This window comes from Pelmatolapia mariae, linkage group LG3_W, assembly GCF_036321145.2.
Source record: "Pelmatolapia mariae isolate MD_Pm_ZW linkage group LG3_W, Pm_UMD_F_2, whole genome shotgun sequence".
NCBI lineage: Eukaryota > Metazoa > Chordata > Actinopteri > Cichliformes > Cichlidae > Pelmatolapia > Pelmatolapia mariae.
In genome coordinates this window covers 41,934,379-41,953,869 of record NC_086229.1, presented here as the reverse complement: position 1 = coordinate 41,953,869, position 19,491 = coordinate 41,934,379, and the positions used below count along the sequence as shown (strand labels likewise).

The 19,491-nt window shown below is 42.1% G+C and overlaps 1 protein-coding gene across 1 annotated transcript in view; it reads right to left on the bottom strand.

Annotated features, from left to right (window-relative positions):
- Positions 1-6,156: 6,156 nt before the first annotated feature.
- Positions 6,157-19,491, bottom strand: part of LOC134622834 (uncharacterized) — an 822,926-nt gene continuing 809,591 nt past the window's right edge. Inside the window, 3 exon segments of the mRNA XM_065470170.1 lie at positions 6,157-6,161; positions 6,388-6,540; positions 6,689-6,735. Coding sequence (XP_065326242.1) covers positions 6,157-6,161; positions 6,388-6,540; positions 6,689-6,735 — 205 coding nt within the window.

The window sequence follows — 19,491 nt, the reverse complement described above, 5'->3', positions numbered from 1 at the left end:
ACGGGGAGTCACTTTTGGGCCCAGCAGATAAAACAGAGCCAATATTTCCTTCTTTATTTAAGTGACGTGTGTCACAGATGTGACCTAGTAAAGTGTAGCTGAACATTAGTAACGTTATTAACACTCTCAGCTCGTCCTTGTTCCAGACCTGAAGATCCTCTTCTTTCATTCAGCAGCAGCTTCAGGTCTCTGATGGTCCAGGCTTGTTGTTGGGAAACAGCCCTGCTGTGATGATGGTGTCCTCACAGAAACAGTCAGTGATGCTGTTGATCTCCATCACAGAGCACGTCCCAGTCTGCAGTCTCAGTCCTGCAGGGCCTCGCTGGCTTCCTGACTCCACCCAGTCAACAACAGGAAGTGTTTGCAGGAACAAAGTGAGGCTGTGGTCAAACAGGAGTTTTTATCTCCTGGCTCTGACTCTCACTGCGGCCCCGCTGCTGTGTCAACATGTGTTTGTGCTAAACAATGATGGAAAGTGTTATAAATGACTTGTTGGCCTCTGATCTGTCACAAACAGCTGAAACGTGTCTCTCATGAGTCACATGAAGGTTTCTGACAGAAAGGACAAAAAGTAGCTGCAGTCAGTTTGTGTCATTTTTATATTTATTCATCTGGGAGAAAAATCTGAGGGACATTAAAATGTGTTTTTCAACAGAGACAAGAACATAAATATAACGTCACAGGTAAATGAACATATTTCAAGTAAACAGCTGGACTGATCAGGTCCAAACACAGAGTGATCAACAAACAGCTGTCATATCTTTATATATAAGCTCTTTATAAATCCTGTTCACTGCAGTCTGTTTCCTAATAATGTCAAACTGTTAGAAACACAGAAACATGGTCTTTGTTCACATAAACCTGTCTGGGATCCTTTGTTGTTCTTTTGATGCAGAGTTACATTATAAATATAAAGAGTTATTTCAGAGTCTCATCAGTTTTCCTGCATGTCTTTATTGAACACATCAGCAGGGCTGAAGCTCTCATGTTAAACACACACTGATCTATGGACACGTTCATGTGTTTCTAACAGAACCAGGCTGTTATCAGCTGCACTAACATGATGTCACACACACTGAATGTAACAGTGACATCATCACACAATCAGCTGTGATTGTTTCACTGTCATCAAACTAGTCAACAGGAAGTAGAATCAATAGAAACCAATCATTTACTGACAGCATGTCTGATGGAAATAAGTGCAGATTATGTATGAAGTATAACTGCACACAGTAACTGTGTTACAATAAGGACTTAACAGCGCCCTCTGCTGGGGTGTTTCAGTACTGCGTTAACTAGAATACACCACCTCCTCCTCCTCCTCACACCACCTGCTACAGCTCTACTCTTCTATGACTACAGTCATCCACAGCACTGATGTGAGGTCACATGGTTCATATGTAAGGAGCACAGAGACGTGCTAGCAGCTGACCTCAGGTCAGTTTAATGACTGTGAGCAGCAGCTGTGTTCTTGTCACTGTGACAGGGAGACACTCTCAGACACAGCGCTCATGTCAGCTTGTTCTCATGCAGGAGGATCAGGAGCTCCATGTTTGTCTTCATGTTTGAATCATGATGTGTTTGTGCCATCAGAGTCTGTCATGAGTACTCAGGGTTTCACAGCAGCTCTTCTGGATGCTGACGAGGACTCCAACCTCATGTTTCACCTCTCTGAGCTTCTGATGTCTGTGAACACTCGTGTTTCTTCTCTGGGCTCATCTGGACAAAAACACCTTTCTGTGTTTGGCTCCAGCCTCATTGTGACTGACAGGAAGTGTGTTATCCATGAGCTTCTTTGTTTCCTGCTGTGTTTCCTGTCTGTGGACAAACACGAGTGTTTCAGCTGAGGACTTGGTTCCTTCCACCTGTCCATACAGGACATCACGCTGTCTTTTCTCTTTAAATGCAGCTCCAGGTCCTTCCACGTGCTGCTCTGTATTTGTGCAGTTTGTAGTGTGTCCTGGGAAACGTAGCACACATGGTGTTCTTCTGCTGTTTCCTCCTTTCACTGAGTGTGAAACACTGACGCTGTGCTGTTGTTCACAGAGCTGATTCTAGCTGCAGCTGGACTCTGTCATCTAACTGAATGTGTTGGTGCTGATCACGGGGCTCTGAGGGGGGAGCAGCAGGAGGACTCTGGATGCTGACGTCAGTGTATCTGTGGAAGCTCACACAGCGTCTCTGTCATTCAATATTGTGCTATATATTGTATCTATGCAAAGATGAACAGACTGTGTGTTCACTGGTCTCTGTGCTGCTGACTGCTTTGCTGCAGCTCTGATGTCATCATCACTCCCTCCTCCACCCTCAGCAGTCCCAGCATGCTGCTGTGGTGCACCCCACCCTCACGCTACACCTGAGCCATAGACCACACCCTCCACCTCAATATACACCACAGTTTTCTCTGCTATGGAAATGAGATCAGGAGGAAATCATCATTATTATTATTTAATAACTGCTCACATTAATGTGGGCTTATTTGTTTCATATTAGAAACATTAGTCGAGTGTTTTTAGTATAAAATGGTGAAAGTCCCTCTTTTTGCTCCTCCCCTCACCTGTGGATGGACGGTGCTGTTACCGTGGTGACAGCTTGGATGTGTTTCAGTCCTGCCTGGTTATCACTGCAGGAATCTTTCACATTTATTACAGGTAATAACTCTGATTTTTCTGTGTATTATGAACTAAATGTATCCTGATACACACAGAGATGGATGAGCAGAGGTCACATGATGAAAGAAAAAACATGAGTCTTTGATTTATTTAGATATTTATTGATGAATGCAAACAAACCCTGACACTGAACCATCGTCCAGCAGAACAAACCTGATCACATGACCTGCTGACCCAAACAGTGAAAAGCTCCATGGCAACAACAACAAACAGCCTCACATATGTTAACAGAGGCTGTTAGAAGCACAGAGTCTTTACAGTCTTTCTCCTGTTTGTACACAGATCTCTGCACATCTTCATCACAGTTACTCACAGACGTGCAGAGTGTGTGGATATCAAAGCTAAGTTTCCACCATGTTTGTAGTCTGTACTGGGACTCATGGAGCATCTCTCTATGAGCACTCAGTCCCAGTTTAACCAGCAGCCTTCACACCACACATCACACAGACATGGAGACTTCAAACCCTCAGACTGAAGACACCATCATAAATAAATAGATGGTGATGAAGATGAAGAACTGGACCAGTTTGCTGTGGTTTCTTCTGTTCCTGTCAGAAATAAGAGTCTGGGAGCACTTTGCTCTCCTTCCACATGTGTTAAGGGTTCGAAATTGGTAGAGAGTACAAAGGCAAGACAGTCCAGAAGGTTTTGGGTCAAAGCGATCTTTTATTGAAGTACACGCGCGGGAAGACAGTCACTGCATACATCAGCAAGGGTCTTCGCCCAAATTATACTTCAGACTGCTTTTATAGCATCAGGGTATTATGACGCCCCTTCTAGCGTTTACAAGCACATATTTTGCATGTACAGAACATTCATGTATTTTAAGAATTAACTGCAGCATAGAGGTTCCTCATTTTGGCATCTTCTTCCAAAAAAGGCAATAAACTCAGGCCTCTGTGGCCTCCAGGGGCTGGTCCTCTTCACTCGTCACCTGTTGTCAAGAAAGCTCTAGTGCAGCATGTCAACTGAATACATTCAGGCCTGTACTTAAGTCTGGTTCTAAGTTATATGTAATATATATATATATATATGTGATTTGTAAGCATGTGTGCTATCTTTCTTAAGCTCCCGGCTTCTCAACCGATAGGTCACCCAGACATTCACGCTGGATGAAGCTTGAGACATTTATTACCTGGGAAAGCTTCAACTCCTTATGAGCACATAATTGCAATGTGTATAAAGATATAACAATGTATAAATGGTTATGACTGCACCTGTGAAAGATTAATATGGTGTCAGTATGTTTTAAATGTCTCAAGGCCATCTTAAAGCTATATGCAGTATGGTTAATGCTATGGCAAGGCTATGGAATATATGTCATGGCAATGAAGCAATTTTCCTTTATCTCGATACATGTTTAAGGAGGAAGTGAAGAAGAATGAGTGAGTCATCTTCCTCTGTGGGCCCAACATCAGGCAGCAGCCACGGATTTTTAAAAACCCAGCACACTGCTTCAGAAACACTGAGTCCAGCTGACCAGAGTCATGTGATCAGTGAGGTCTTCACTCAGTACGTCACAGCTTCAGGACCTGATTCAGAGGTTTATAAGGACGTGGATCACTGGTGCTGATGTTGTGTGAGAGCTGGTGAACCATGGGGAACATAAATAACAACCAGGCCATCAGCAATTCTACCCCCAGCTCTAAAACCTACATAATACAGTATACATGTAGTTATATAGGTTATAGTATCTTATATATAAACACAGCTGAAGCAGTTCATTTTAATTTGTAGCTTCACACTGCACTTCATATGTTTGTCCACCAGATGGCACCACAGAAGCCTGTGTTGGAAAGCTTTGAGCAATGAAGCGTTTTCAATCCAAGCTTCAGAAAGCTTCATGTGGTCATCAAGGAACCAACCAGGAAACATCTGCTGTGTGTAAAAACAGCAACACAAGAATCCAGAATGAAGACAAGAAACTCAAAGCTCACACACAAACAGGTGGAGCTAATTTTGTGACGTGTTTCTGTAAAAACACCACAGAAGTGAATCATCAAAGTTTCCATGTGAGCTGATGATGCTGCTGCAGAGTTTCTGTTAACTTCCTGTGACCCCGCTCCTCGTACAGAGACGTCTGATTGGCTTTATCCATTCTGCTCAGCACAGACCTGCTGCACCCTGGATCCCAACAAGAGCTCCAGTTGGATCCAGTTTGATAAAGTTTCTGCAGTAAATCTAATGACAGACTTCCAGGTGCACCTGCAGAGTCTTCTTCTTGTTTCAACCATGAACTCTGTTAAATGCAGTAACCAAACCATCATAGATCATAGATCCTGTTTGACAGATGAAGCTGTCCCTCTAAGTGTAATCTAACACAGCTTATTAAACTCACTGCAGTCTGTCCTACCTGGACATCAGGACAGACATCAGCTAGTTTTAGTGATCAGTGATGGAGTGTATAAGAAGATGGATGTTGACATACAAAGACATCACTTATTGTCAGCAATAGAGCTTATTCTGCATTGTAGACAGAAACACATGTGACATCACTTCCTCTTTGTTTTGGATGCAGCATTTTATCAAATTAGAGTTGCATGAAAAAGAAAGAAACAGCTTCTAAAAGTTTGACATCAAGGCAAATCTAATGTCTGTCACCAAATTCCAGCAGATTCTTCACCAGGACCCTTTGTGATAGTTTTCATGTTTCATACAACCTACAGTGATACACAACATATGCAGTGCTATACACACATATTTACATGTTTCTAAGAGTTTGATAACCAAGCTGTAACCAGCATCCTGCACCATGTTCTTGTTCAACATGGGAAAAACACAAGACTAGTTTCAAATGAGGATTGAAGCCTTTGCTGTTTATTAGATAAGCCACATGCATTGTGATCCCTCAATGAAATCAGATTCTGCATAGAACTGCATTCAAAACTATTGATCTGCTCAGCTCATATGCCTGAAACATTTTCACATGATGAGCTTCCAACAATGAGTGAAACAGTAAGAGCATGTGGAGAGTTTGGAAACATCCCATTAAGAAAGAGAAATCAAACATTTGGATTCATTTTAATGAGCTCACACTTGTTGAAAATGCAGAGGAGCTGGATGTGAATCTTTGAATGAATCTTTGGATGTGAAGCTTTGAGTGGAAAAAGACAGAAAAACAACATGTGGATCCTGGAATAATGGGAGCTTCCATCTTTAAAGGACTGAAGAGGAAGAAGTTTACAAGGAATCATTTAGAAGAGTTTCAAACATCAACTGATTGAATCCATGAATGTGAAAATGTGTTTGTGAGTGAAAGAGACAGACATGTACAGACTGAACTATCTGTTCAACAGTCAGAGTGTTTCTCTAACAGGAGACACTCTTTACACTCAGCACAGGGACACTGAGGAACCAGAACTAAACCAAAACCCAGGATAAAGAGTTTCAGTGAATGTGGTGTTGAAGGTGTGGAGGTGGATCAGAGTGTCAGAGGAGACTCTGTAGAAGGACAGAGTGCCAGCAGGACAGTCCACATACACTGCTACTCTGTTAGAGACAGAGGAGGAGGAGGAGGAAGAGGAGATGGATGTTTCACTGTTATTGTGCCAAACAGAGTAACCACGCCTATATGAACACTCCAGACTCCAGGACTGATCATTACAACCAAACCAACAATCTTTACTATTTCCTTTCCTTCTGATTCTTCTGTAACTTACTGATATATAAACGTTTCCTCTCCACTCGACCTCCCAGTAACAGCGACCAGTCAGACCATTTATACACAGAAGCTGAACCCAAACATCAAATCTGTCTGGATGATCAGGATATGACTGAACCTCCTCCACACGTGTCACCTTCCTGTTGTTGTCAGACAGTTGGAGCTTTGTGTTCACTGTGTTTGTGTCGATTGTGAGTTGACAGGAATCTGATGGAGAGAACAAACACAATCCAGCTGCAGTTATTGATCCATCATCTGTTCATTGATTGACACTTTGATGATGACTCCTGACATGATGAAGATGGTTGAATGTGTGCTGCTTTGTTTTCATGAATCCCATTAAAAACACACTTACACTTCCTCAGACCTGGTCTCAACCATCGGACTCCAGCAGGCTCCACCCTGAAAGAAGGAGGGGTCAGAGCAGCACAGTCTCTTTCAAGATGTCAAAAAACATTTTAGTACGACTTTGGTAAGCTACGAAGCCACACTGCTTGATGGGTTGTTAGAGAATCACAGCAACTGTAGTCAGGAGCATTGCGAAGTGAAACATACTGTGGTTGAAAACAATCCGTACCTGTTAACCCTTTAAAGCCGGTTGAAGCGGGCACACTTCGTTTTGCGTAACTGTTTTTAAATCCCAGTAGCGCTGCAACCACGTAAGCTAGCGCAATAATTTTTTTTGCATATGAAACCGGAGGAGTTGTACTTACGTCTTATGCCACCAGCTTGCCCTAGGTCACGGTTTCCTTTCACATATAGCTTTGCAAAAACTGCACAAAAAGCACTTGCAGCAACAAAAACATAATATTCCAGAAACACGCTTTGCGATCCAATCAGCTGTTGATAACACTTCCTACGTTGGAATATACTTCAGCGCAAACTATCGCATGTCTGCCATTACCTGCCCAAAACCGGAAGTGATGTCATTTTTGCGGAAATGTAGTGTTCTTTTTTCCCCACCAGGGCATTATAAGCCTATACTGGTGTATTTAAAAGTTATATTTGATTTTATGACTTTCTGTGTCATTTCTGTGATGCTTAGAAGTCAAATTGGACTGCTAGAAATAGTTTCTTTTGATGTATATGCTGTTTTTCTTTTTTTTGCATTATAATATTTATTTTCATTTTTCCTGCAGTACATAAAAATTTCAAGCGAAACTATTTCGTGCAACATTTTTGTATTTACAGTTCTGAAGGATACGCCTTTTAAATTTCTCTAACTAGAAATACATGTAAAAAAAAGAAAAAGATTTTCAAATTTTTTGTAGTTTATTGCACTTTTTTGCAATTTATGTAATTACTATACACTTAATGCATGCATATTATTCAAATTTGGGCAATAATTTTTACGCCTGGCGTGGCAGACGTGTGGAGTTGTAGATTAGAATGCACCTTGTGATGAGAGTGAACTGTATTTAATAAGGAGGATGAAAAACAAACAGAAACAGCAAGAATAGAATAAACTTAAACTGGAACCACTAACAAAACAAACCTAAAACCAAACTCAGAGATGTAGGGAGACACGGAGAGACAACTGAGGGAGATACGCAGACGAACCAGCAACAAGGACGAGGTAACACACAGTATAAATACACAAACCAGGAATCAAGGGATGGGAAACAGGAGGGGAACACACCTGGAAGACATCACGGCTGACGAGGCAGGGGAAAGTTAAACAGAACGCACTGAAAACACACAGGGACCTTCAAAGTAAAACAGGAAACCCATACATGCAATGACACAGACTAAGGCTGTGTCCCAATTCAGGGTATGCACGCTTGAAGTACGCACACTACGCGTACTACGGAAGGTGCGTACTACAAGTACGGGAAGTGCGGAAGTGAGATCAGTTAATGTTGTTCATGAGACTAAAATCATCTCACTGTGGTAATGTAAATATAATATGGCCAATATTATATGTATTGTCAGATTATTATCGTATGTATACATCTTTCTTTCATCTTAACGAGTGAACCGTCAAACACACGTTAAAGTCCGTTTGGCTCGACACCACCGAACAGAGGCAGCAATATAACATAGCTAACATTAACAGTGCAGTGAATCCTGCTTGTGACGTCATATTCAGGACTGCAAACCGAGCAGCATCACTGACTTTCAGCTTGCTGTGTTTGTGGATATATGACTGACTTTAATTATCCATAAAATCATCACATTCTCTGTAAAATTAAGGTCGACTATATATATGTATATATATATATATATATATATATATATATATATGTAGAAGTAAAGGCTTTAAAACCAAGTTAACGCTGAAAGTGCAAACATCACTAATGTGTTCTTTATTATTAAACATTCGCACATAAATAAGTGACATAATATTCAGTACTTACTTTTGCCAGTTCACTCTTCGGCCGCTCCCTTCTGCCGTATTTTGCGGCAAAATTATCCACACCCACCGCTGCGCTATGAATTGTGGGATATATGGGACCACGAAGCGTGCACCGGACCACGCTTGATATTTGGGGAAATCGACGGCGCATTTGGAGTATGCATTTGAAGTACACTTTGAATTGGGACAGCCGTCGTCGCGTGGCGGTGACGTATTTGCACTTGAAATGCGTACTTCAAGCGTGCATACCCTGAATTGGGACACAGCCTAAGAAACGTGGACTAAACACAGAGACCACTTAATACCAGTGATGGCAATAACTGCGTTACAAGTGATGGCGTTTCTAATGGCGTTACTTTTTTCAGTAACGTGTAATCTAACTAATTACTAGGGCTGGGCCATATTATACCGTTCACGATAATACCGGTAGAAAGCTAGGCAATTATAAGAAAATGACAAATCGCGATAGAATATGGGTAAAACACGCATGCGCAGTGCCGAAAAAGCGCGGAGAATGCACGGTAACGGAGAATGTGAATGGGGAAAGTAGATTGTTGAGTGAAAAGGATGAGCCAGAATTGTTTTGTAAAATGGTGCAGCTTAACTGGTTTGGTGTTAAAACTGTCTAAATTCTTTCACCTTTAATGAAATGATCAGCATTGCTACTTTACTAGGTGTAACTATTTAGTTTAACATCCAGGCATCCATGAAAACAGAATTCATTACATTTAACGGAATTAGAAGTTAGCAGGAAGTTAGCGGAAGTTAGCTCACTAGTTTCGCTCGTTACCTAAACATGATATAGCATGTTCTGACTGAGAGATTTCTGAACAAATTCAAACGTACAGCTCTGCTATCACTTCCAACATAAATGGAGACAGGAAACTAAACAGCAGTGACGTTTGTAGGGTTACTGAAGTTGGGCTAGCTGGTATATAATGATGTGCTACGTGATCGCTAGCGACATAGCATAACATAAACAGTGAAGCTGGAGGATGAACGCTAACTTTTATCCACTCGATAAAAGTTAATGTGAAGGTTCCTGATGGTTAGAGACAAATGCAATCGCATAGCAGGATGCTGTAAACGGACCAAACTTCAGTCAGGAGAACAACTGAGATAATCCATCCACAATAGAAGGTTAGTAATTAATATACTGCAACAACATGGGAATAGAGCAGCTGTGATAGAATACAGCATTAATGAATCAATGGTACAGAAGTGGAGGAAGCAAGAAGAATGAGTTGAATAAAGTTTGATTTATCTGACTGCTTTGTTTCGCTTAATGTGCCTTATAATCCCGTGCACCTCATGGTCCGAGAAATACGTATTTGACTTTTTTATTTGGCACACTGCAGTATAATGTTGCAAAGCACCTCTTTTTAACTTCAGTGGATATTATACATGGTTATGCTCAGGATATGTCAGCCCATTTCTACTGGAAATGCCTTTTGGTTAAACTTTCAGCAAGGGATTTGCATTTGCACTGTTAAATGTTTATATAGCTTTAATGCCTATAAAAACAGCTACTTGTTTAAGTAAAATGAATGGATCAGGGTTTTTTGCACTAGTAAAGTTGTGGAGTTGTATTTTGTCTCGCAGAAATTATATCGTCAGTTATATCGTTTTCGCAAATTTTCAAATATATATCGTGATATATATTTTTGGCCATATCGCCCTGCCCTACTAATTACTATTCCTATCGTTACAACGCCGTTACAGTTACTAACAAGAAAATGCGGTCCGTTACTATTTTTCAACAAACAGATTGTTAAAGCTGTGTTCAGCTTACCGCATCTTATATCAGCTGCAGGAAGTAGCTGTAAGTAATCTGGACGCTACAGCTTTAAGCAGCTGCGCGCTCCCGCGGACGGTAATCACGATCACTGTCTAGCACAACACCTGGAACTCAGGGGGCAAAACAATCGCATGAGTGCTGCTGTTTGACTGAGGAAGAATAAAGTAGTGGTGGTAAGTCAATCACATGACCACTTAAAGACAAAGCAATAAGGTGACATTTACTAGTTTATAAATTGTGTCTATAGGCCACGTAAAATCAGTCATGATAAACAATATATACGCGGTGTTTTTTCCTCAATAGTTTTGTCACTTTTTCTGTCATCTTTTACTTTTATCACGTTAGTGCTAGCAAGCACTCTCTGCTTATGAGCAAAAGAACAAAAAAATAGGGGAAGTTTTAGGAGTGACGGTGAGAGAGAGAGAGAAAGAGAGAGAGAGCGAGTTTTGAGATGTGAGAGATTTGTGACGTTTAGCTCTCCAGGTAGAAACAGGAGTGATACACCTGCTGCTGTCAGACCTGCAGGTATCAGGCTGTGATGTTCTCCTTTGTAGTGGACAGAAAATATTTTTTGGAGTGGCACAAATAATTTGTGTGCCATCTTATTGAAGAACAGCTGATTGTTCTGTAAATAGTTTGAAATGGTTATTTTAAAAAAGGGTAAAAGGTAAATGGATGCAAATAACTTTGTTGTTTGCAAAACTTGTGCATAGGATTTTAAAATTGACAATTACTATTTGCATTTAAAGTTATGAAATATGATTCATTAAAGATGTTTGTGGTTGTTACAGTAAAAAATTAACTTTTTCTTCTCTGATTTTATGGCTTCTGTCTGATTTTAGATCAATTGTGTTAATACAGTAAGTCAAAATGAAAACATAACTGTAAATTCAGACACGTGTGGTTGTGCTGAAAAGGATGATACCAAACAAGGCAAAGTAAATAGTTTTTAAAGGTAAAATGTAGAGGAAACATCAGAAGTAGTTAAAAATGGCCAATTATACTCTGGACGCCAGAGGGTTTAACATTTTTTTTAAAGTAACGCAATAGTTACTTTTCAAGTAATTAATTACTTATAGAATATTGTAACTCAGTTACTAACTCAGTTACTTTTTTGAAGAAGTAACTAGTAACTATAATTGAATTACTTTTTCAAAGTACCTTGCCCAACACTGCTTACTACACAAAAGGGGACACACAGGCAGGGATAACACCAAAAGAGGGAACACAACTAAACCCCGGGAAACCAAACACAACAGTCCTAATACATAAAACTATCAAAAGTAAAAGTACAACAACCAAAAACTCTGGGTCAATGACCCAGGACCGTGGCAATAACGGTTGTATTGATGTGTATAGCAACTTGAAATGCTCCCAAAAATGGCACTACAACATGTAAAAAAATAATAATATAAGCTCTGGTGGACTTGGTTCTATGGTAGGTCTTAAAGGGTTAAGAGATATTCTTACGAAGAAAATTTCAAACTCAGGGCTTTCAGTCACGCAATAGAACATGGGAATAGAGCAGCCGCGAGAGAATTCACCTGCCCCTTTCCCGACGGGTGTCCTGATGGGTGCCCCTTTCTTGAGGCATTTTTCTCTTTTTAAATGTGTGTGTGCGCGTTTGGAGTCCTGTCTACGACCCTCAACAATAAAATTTAACTATTAATCACAAATTTGCTTAATAAAACCATCTAGCTTACATCAGTCACATCATATATCATTACCAGTCCTCGTTATTTCCACAAGTTATCTTGTGGCAACTGACGAACTGAAACAATGGAGCGTGTTGTGTGTGCATCAGTGCAACAAACATTACCTGCTCATTTATCAACTGTACAAGTAGTGCTGGTCTCATAGCTGCTAGCTAACTGGGTAAGAGTGTCATAGGTCTGTAGCTCTGTCCACTGTTTTAGGGAACATATTTTGTCTTAAAGTAAGTTACAGGGCTTTTCCTTCCTTTTTGGAGGACTTATATTTCACCAAAAAACTGTCTAATATGCATATCCACGTATTTATGGATTATTATATTACAATATATTTTCTAAAACATACTGTTTTAAAGAAAATACATTAAAAAAATTGATTATGTTACATTCATATTTCAAATATGACAAAATTTTGTACAGCAGCAAAATCATTGTATCTCTACAGTTTAAACGTTTAATAAGCTTTCTGCCTGCACAGAGTGGCTAGTCATACAACCTGTATCATCATAAATACATGATTTTATGTTTATCAGTTTATTTTTAGTAAGTAAGTATGTAAAATTTATATAGCACTTTTCACAGAAAAATAATCACTAAGGGCTTCACAATACAACCAGAAATGTAAATAAAATAATATAAAACCATGAGAAAATTAATTAAAAGCTCATTTGTTTCTGCTTTTTAAATGAGTCAATAGAGTCTACACAACATAAATACAACGGAAGAGAGTTCCACAGCTTTAGTGCCTGAAAAGCCCGATCCCCACTGGTTTTGAACCTCGTACATGGGACCAATAGTAACTTCTGATCTGAAGACCTAAGTACTCACAAAGAAGCAGGTTTAAGATGTCATTGATATGCTAGGGAAAGTTCAAACAAAACATTTAAAATGAACCCTAAAATTTACTGGCAACCAATGAAGAGAAGCCAAAACTACAGGAGTAATATGTTGATTCTTGTTTGAGCCAGTTAAGTCTTGCAGCAGCATTCTGTACAGTCTGAAGGTGAATCAGAGCTGATTTGTTGGGAGAAGTAAAAAGATCCATCCATCTGTCTGCGTTAAACAGAAATGATATTCTGAGACCACCTAAGTGAAGGCCTTCTGCGACTTGGCTACACCGAGAAATTCTGTCCATAAAATTCTGTCAATGAAATTCTGTCCATAAAAATTATGAACAGTATTAGTGACAAAGGGAAGCCCTGGCGGAGCCCATGACCCACCAGGAATGAGTCCAACTTATTGCCAGCTATGCAGACAAAACGCTTGCAACGGTTGTATGGCGCCATCTTGAATGGCACCACTGACAGTTACAGGAGCTCTGACCAACTTCCATTCTTTTAAATTATTTAATCTCGTATTTAATCTCTTTTCCTTGCTTTTATTTCTCTCTTTTTTTTTTTATCATATACAGACTGTTTAACCCAGTATGCGGAGTTTACAGCCAGGACCAGCTGTTAGCACTTAGCAACAGCTGATTCACAGGTGATTCTCTCCAGAGAAAGACCACAGATAGCCAGGGAGTAACAGCGAAGGAGACGGGGCAGTAGAGCTGGAGTTAAGTGTCGAGAGCGGAAGAGATGGTACAAACCATCTGTATCTTCGATCATTATGGGAAATGTCAGATCTCTCCCCAATAAGATTGAGGAATTGGCGGCGCTGACCAGACATCAGAGGGACTACCGGGTGGTTAGCCTGATGTGCTGTTCCGGGATTTCACCTAGTAAGAGCAAATCGGGATGTGAAGGACACCGGCAAGAGGAAAGGTGGGGGGATTGTGGTGTATGTGAACGTGATGTTCGGGGTGCATCAGTGTTAAGGAGCAGCGATGTACTCGACATCTGGAGCTAGTAGCGGTTAGCATCCGACCGTATTGCTTGCGGCGGGACCACTCGCAAGTCATTGCGATAACCGTGTACATCCCGCCAGCGGCAGATGCGGCAGCAGCAATTCACACAATAGTGCCCCAGCTGCAGACATCACACCCCCAAGCCTTCCTTTTCATCTTTGGGGATTTTAATCATGTTTCCTTGTCCTCAACTCTCCCTACTTTCACCCAGTATGTGGATTGTGAGGACTGAGGACTGAACACCATCACTGGACTGGCACTGTGAGCAGAGGGGGTCCAGAGTCTGGAGACCAGGTTTGGGCTAACAGACTGAACCAGTTTTTTTTTAACAGTTTTGATTCAGTAGCCCTTCTGTCCCCCATCCACCAGAGCTCTTCACACCTCCTTCACACCTCTCTGAAACCCCCCATAGCACCGGGGACTATGGGGGGTTTCCCTAACCCCCGAGGACATCAAATACACCTCACCTGTCCCCCTTTTCCTAACCCAACTCTACTGCCCCCCCCCACCCCCGACGGCAGTCATCAAGAGCCACCCACCCACACCCCACACTGCAGCCTCTCGATCACAACTGACCAGGTGCAAAGTCAGCTGAGGAAGATGTAAACCAAGAAGGCCATGGGTTTGCATGGAATCAGCTCCAGACTTTTGCGGGATTGTGCAGATTAACTCGGTGAGGTTATCACATACTTCTATAACCTCAGTCTCAGCCTGGAGAGGGTCCCCATTCTGTGGAAGACCTCCTGCTTGGTGCTAGTCCCAAAAGACAATGCACCCCATGGAGCCAAGCCACTTCAGACTTGTTGCCCTGACTTCACACCTGATGAAGACCACGGAGAGGATCATACTACACCACCTTCGCCCACTGGTCGGGAGAGATCTAGACCCGGAGCAGTTTGCCTACCAGACGAACATGGGGGTGGATGACACTGTTACTTACCTGCTGCATCGGGTAAGTAACAGAGCGCCAGGTGCACTGTGAGAATCACTTTTTTAAAATTTTTCCAGTGCCTTCAATACAATCCAACCCTCAGTGCTAAGGGAGAAGATGCAGGGAGTGGGAGTGGACCATCAGCTGTCCTGGTGGGTTATTGACTACCTCACCAGGAGACCCCAGTATGTGAGGCTGCGGGACTGTGTGTCTGAGTTGGTGGTCTGTAGCCCGGGGCCCCACAAGTAACAGTACTCGCTCCTTTCCTCTTCATCCTGTACAAGTCGGACTTCAGTTATAACACAAACACTTGCCATCTCCAGAAGTTCCCAGACGACACCGCCATTGTGGGTCGGGTGTCGGAGGGGATTGAACTGGAATACATTGGGGTGATCAATGACTTTGTCAGCTGGTGTGAACAGAACCATCTTTGCATCAGTGCCAGCAAGACGAAGGAGCTGGTGATTGACTTCAGCAAAAAGCCAGCCCCTATTACACCAGTGAACATCTAGGGTTTGGAAATTGAAACAGTAGAGGAGTATAAATACCTGGGTGTTAACCTCAATAACAAATTGGATCCATATTCTGTACATTGTTACCTGTATATACAAACTTCGGTTGCTTTTGTTTATAGGACCACCTTGTGTCTTCCTTGGGGTGGCTGTAGCTCAGGTGGCAGAGCACATCAGCCACTAATCAGAAGGTCGGTGGTTCGATCCTAGGCTGCCTCCTGGCTGCATGCCAAATATCCTTGGGCAAGATACTAACCCCATGTTTGCCTACTGGTGGTGGTCAGAGGGCCCGGTGGCGCCAGTGTCCGGCAGCCTTGCCTCTGTCAGTGTGCCCCAGGGCAGCTGTGGCTACAATGTAGCTTGCCATTGCCAGTGTGTGAATGGGTGAATGACTGAATGTAGTGTAAAGCGCTTTGGGGTCCTTAGGGACTGACTAAAACGCTATACAAATGCAGGCCATTTACCATTTTTATATTTTATTTTCTCTTGCTGTAAGAGCTCTATTCTATTTGATTCTATTCTATAAGGATTGAATGGCCCGTAGCAATAGGCCTCACATCCCATAGTCCCGCAGCACCTCCCACAAGACACCCCGAGGGACACGGTCAAATGCCTTCTCCAACTCCACAAAACACATGCAGACTGGGTGGGAAAACTCGCTTGTGTCCTCAAGTATCCTCTAGTGATGGGATTTCCGGCTCTTTTTAGAGAACCGGCTCTTTCGGCTCGGCTCACTAAAAAGAGCCGGCTCTTTCGGCTCCGAACCGGCTCTTCAGGTTGTTTTGTTGCTTTAATTTATTTATTATTACAATAATATAAAATTATGCACAAAAGGAATTACTAATGTAAAAAAAAGTGGTTTTATTTATATATGTTTATATATAAATATATACAGTGGCCCCTAGAGACACGTACAAACTCCAAAAAGCACGTACAAACTCTAAAACACATTTCTAGCGTTAACTGAACATCCAAAACAGAGCTACCTAGATCACTTAAATTACACAATTGAAAGCATATGTGTATTGTTTGTGTATTTATACACAAGCACTCATATATATTCAAATAATTAAAAAAAAAAAGTTCATTTACCTCTTACTACCACACACTGGTTGTTGGTACTTGCTGGCTTGTGTAGCCTCTAGGTAACAAAAGCTCAACACTGCGCCTAGCATTCTGGAGCACTTCTGTTGTCTTTTGTACATGTTTTGGAGTTTTTACGTGCTTCTGAGGCTACGTCCACACGTACACGGGTATTTTTGAAAACAGAGATTTTCCGTTTTCGTTTTAAAAAATAATCCCGTCCACATGTAAATGCAGAAATGAAGGAAAACGCTGCTAGGAGCATGCCAAAGCAACAAGTGCTGATATATTCCTAAACGTGTAGAAATGTTGGCCAATCAGAAGTCTAGAAGCCTCGGTGGGAAATGGTAAACAAAGATGGGGCGTAGAAGCAGAACTGAGTCGTATGTGTGGAGGGACAGTAACTGTGTGTGTATATGTAAGCATTTAAACACTGCAGAGAGTACAATTAACAGCAACAGTATTGTAGAAATTCGTTTCACCAAAACAAAACGTGGCGCACAGTTTAACCTCAAAAAAGGCGCACATCTTTGACGCTGCGTTTTCTCCGTTTTCCTCATCCACGCGTAAATGCAAAAACTGAGTTTTAGAAAATATCCACCCTGACAGGCATTTTTTAGAAATCTCCGTTTTCAAAAATACCGGGTACGTGTGGATGTAGCCTGAGTTTTTATGTGTTTTGGAGTTTTTACGTGCTTCTGAGTTTTTACGTGTTTTGGAGTATGTACGTGCTGCTTTGTCTTTACGGGCCACCGTAAATATACTTTTATTTAGTCACTCCACATAAAATGTAATAAATAAATCATATAATGCAAAAACCAACTAGTCACTGTTCAACTTTTAACTTTTTAAATTTTCAGCTTTTCCTTTTAAACAAATTTAAAATGAAACAACACAAAACACTGCAAACCACAGCACAATTAAATATAAATTAAGATATGAAAAAGAAGATGCATATTCTCTGTCATATGGGCCTGCATGACTAAACTTTCTGAATCCTTTATCATCTGCAACTGAAAATAGTTGTGGATGATTACTATACCTTTTTAATGTGACGTTGTTGTCCCTGGCTCTCTTTCTCTCTCTCTCCCTCCCGCTCTGTTCCTCTGCTACTGCGACTGTAACTACCGCCCCTCCCCCCTCTGCCCAGCGCAAAGCACAAGGCTCCCGTGCGTAGTGAAGCGGAAAAAAAAGTGCGAGAGAGAGAGAGAAAGAAAAAAAAAACCCACGGCTCGCGATAAGGAGCCGGCTCGCGTCGTTCACTTCAAAGATCCGGCTCTAAGAGCCATTTCGTTCGCGAACGACCCATCACTAGTATCCTCGAAAGGATAAAGAGCTGATCCAGTTTTCCATGACAAGGAGGAACACCGCATTGTTCCACCTGTATTGGAGGTTCAACTAACGGACGAACTCTCCTTACCAGCACCCTGGCATAGATTTTCCCAGGGAGACTATGGAGTGTGATCCCCCTGTATTTGGAACACACCCTCTGGTCCCCCTTCTTAAAGGGGGGGGGGGGGGGGGGACCATAAGGCATTGTATTATTTTGTTATTATCTCAAAACACTTGTTTAATCAGCTAACATCTCTACTATGGCTTTTTACTGTCTACACTTTCAGATCAATACAGCCCTGCCCTGCAGCACTATCAGCAGCGGGAGCAGCAGCAAACCCAACATTTCTTTAAGTTGCTTGAAGACGTTTCACCTCTCATCCGAGAAGCTTCTTCAGTTCTAAGGGTCAAATGGTGGAGAGTCCCAGATTTAAACCTAGTGGGAGTTTCCCCCCAAAGGGGGACAAAGGACCCCCTGATGATCCTCTACCTAATCACATGAGCCAAGGTGTGAAAGCGGGTGTGGGTCCTAATCAGCCAGAGTTTCGGGTGAGCTCATTGTGAAACCTGGCCCCACCCTATCATGTGATTTCCTGAGGTCAGATGGCCCAGGGTGTGAGTGGGCGTTAAGGCGTCTGGGAAGGGATCTCAAAACTGGATTATAGATGGCAGACAGTTGGTGTCGTAAACCCCCGCCTCTGTTCAAAGATGGTCGCTCACAGTGGACGTAAATGGCTTCTTTCACTCCTCTTTCAAACCATCTGTCCTCTCTGTCCAAAATGTGAACGTTGGCATCCTCGAAAGAGTGACCTTTGTCCTTTAGATGCAGATGAACTGCTGAGTCTTGTCCCGTGGAGGTGGCTCTTCTATGTTGTGCCATGCGCTTGTGAAGTGGCTGTTTGGTCTCTCCGATGTAGAGGTCTGAGCATTCCTCGCTGCACTGTACCGCATACACCACATTGTTCAGTTTGTGTTTAGGAGTTTTGTCTTTAGGGTGAGTTTTGTCTTTAGGGTGAACCAGTTTCTGTCTGAGTGTGTTGCTGGGTCTGAAGTACACTCTTTCGAGGATGCCAACGTTCACATTTTTGACAGAGAGGACAGATGGTTTGAAAGAGGAGTGAAAGAAGCCATTTACGTCCACTGTGAGCGACCATCTTTGAACAGAGGCGGGGGTTTACAACACCAACTGTCTGCCATCTATAATCCAGTTTTGAGATCCCTTCCCAGACGCCTTAACGCCCACTCACACCCTGGGCCATCTGACCTCAGGAAATCACATGATAGGGTGGGGCCAGGTTTCACAATGAGCTCACCCGAAACTCTGGCTGATTAGGACCCACACCCGCTTTCACACCTTGGCTCATGTGATTAGGTAGAGGATCATCAGGGGTCCTTTGTCCCCCTTTGGGGGGGAAACTCCCACTAGGTTTAAATCTGTGACTCTCCACCATTTGACCCGTAGAACTGAAGAAGCTTCTCGGATGAGAGGTGAAACGTCTTCAAGTAACTTAAAGAAGTCCAGACGCTTTTCTTTCCAAGCTCCTTAGACTACAATGACCTGGATGACTGAGAACCTTCACAGACAAACCCA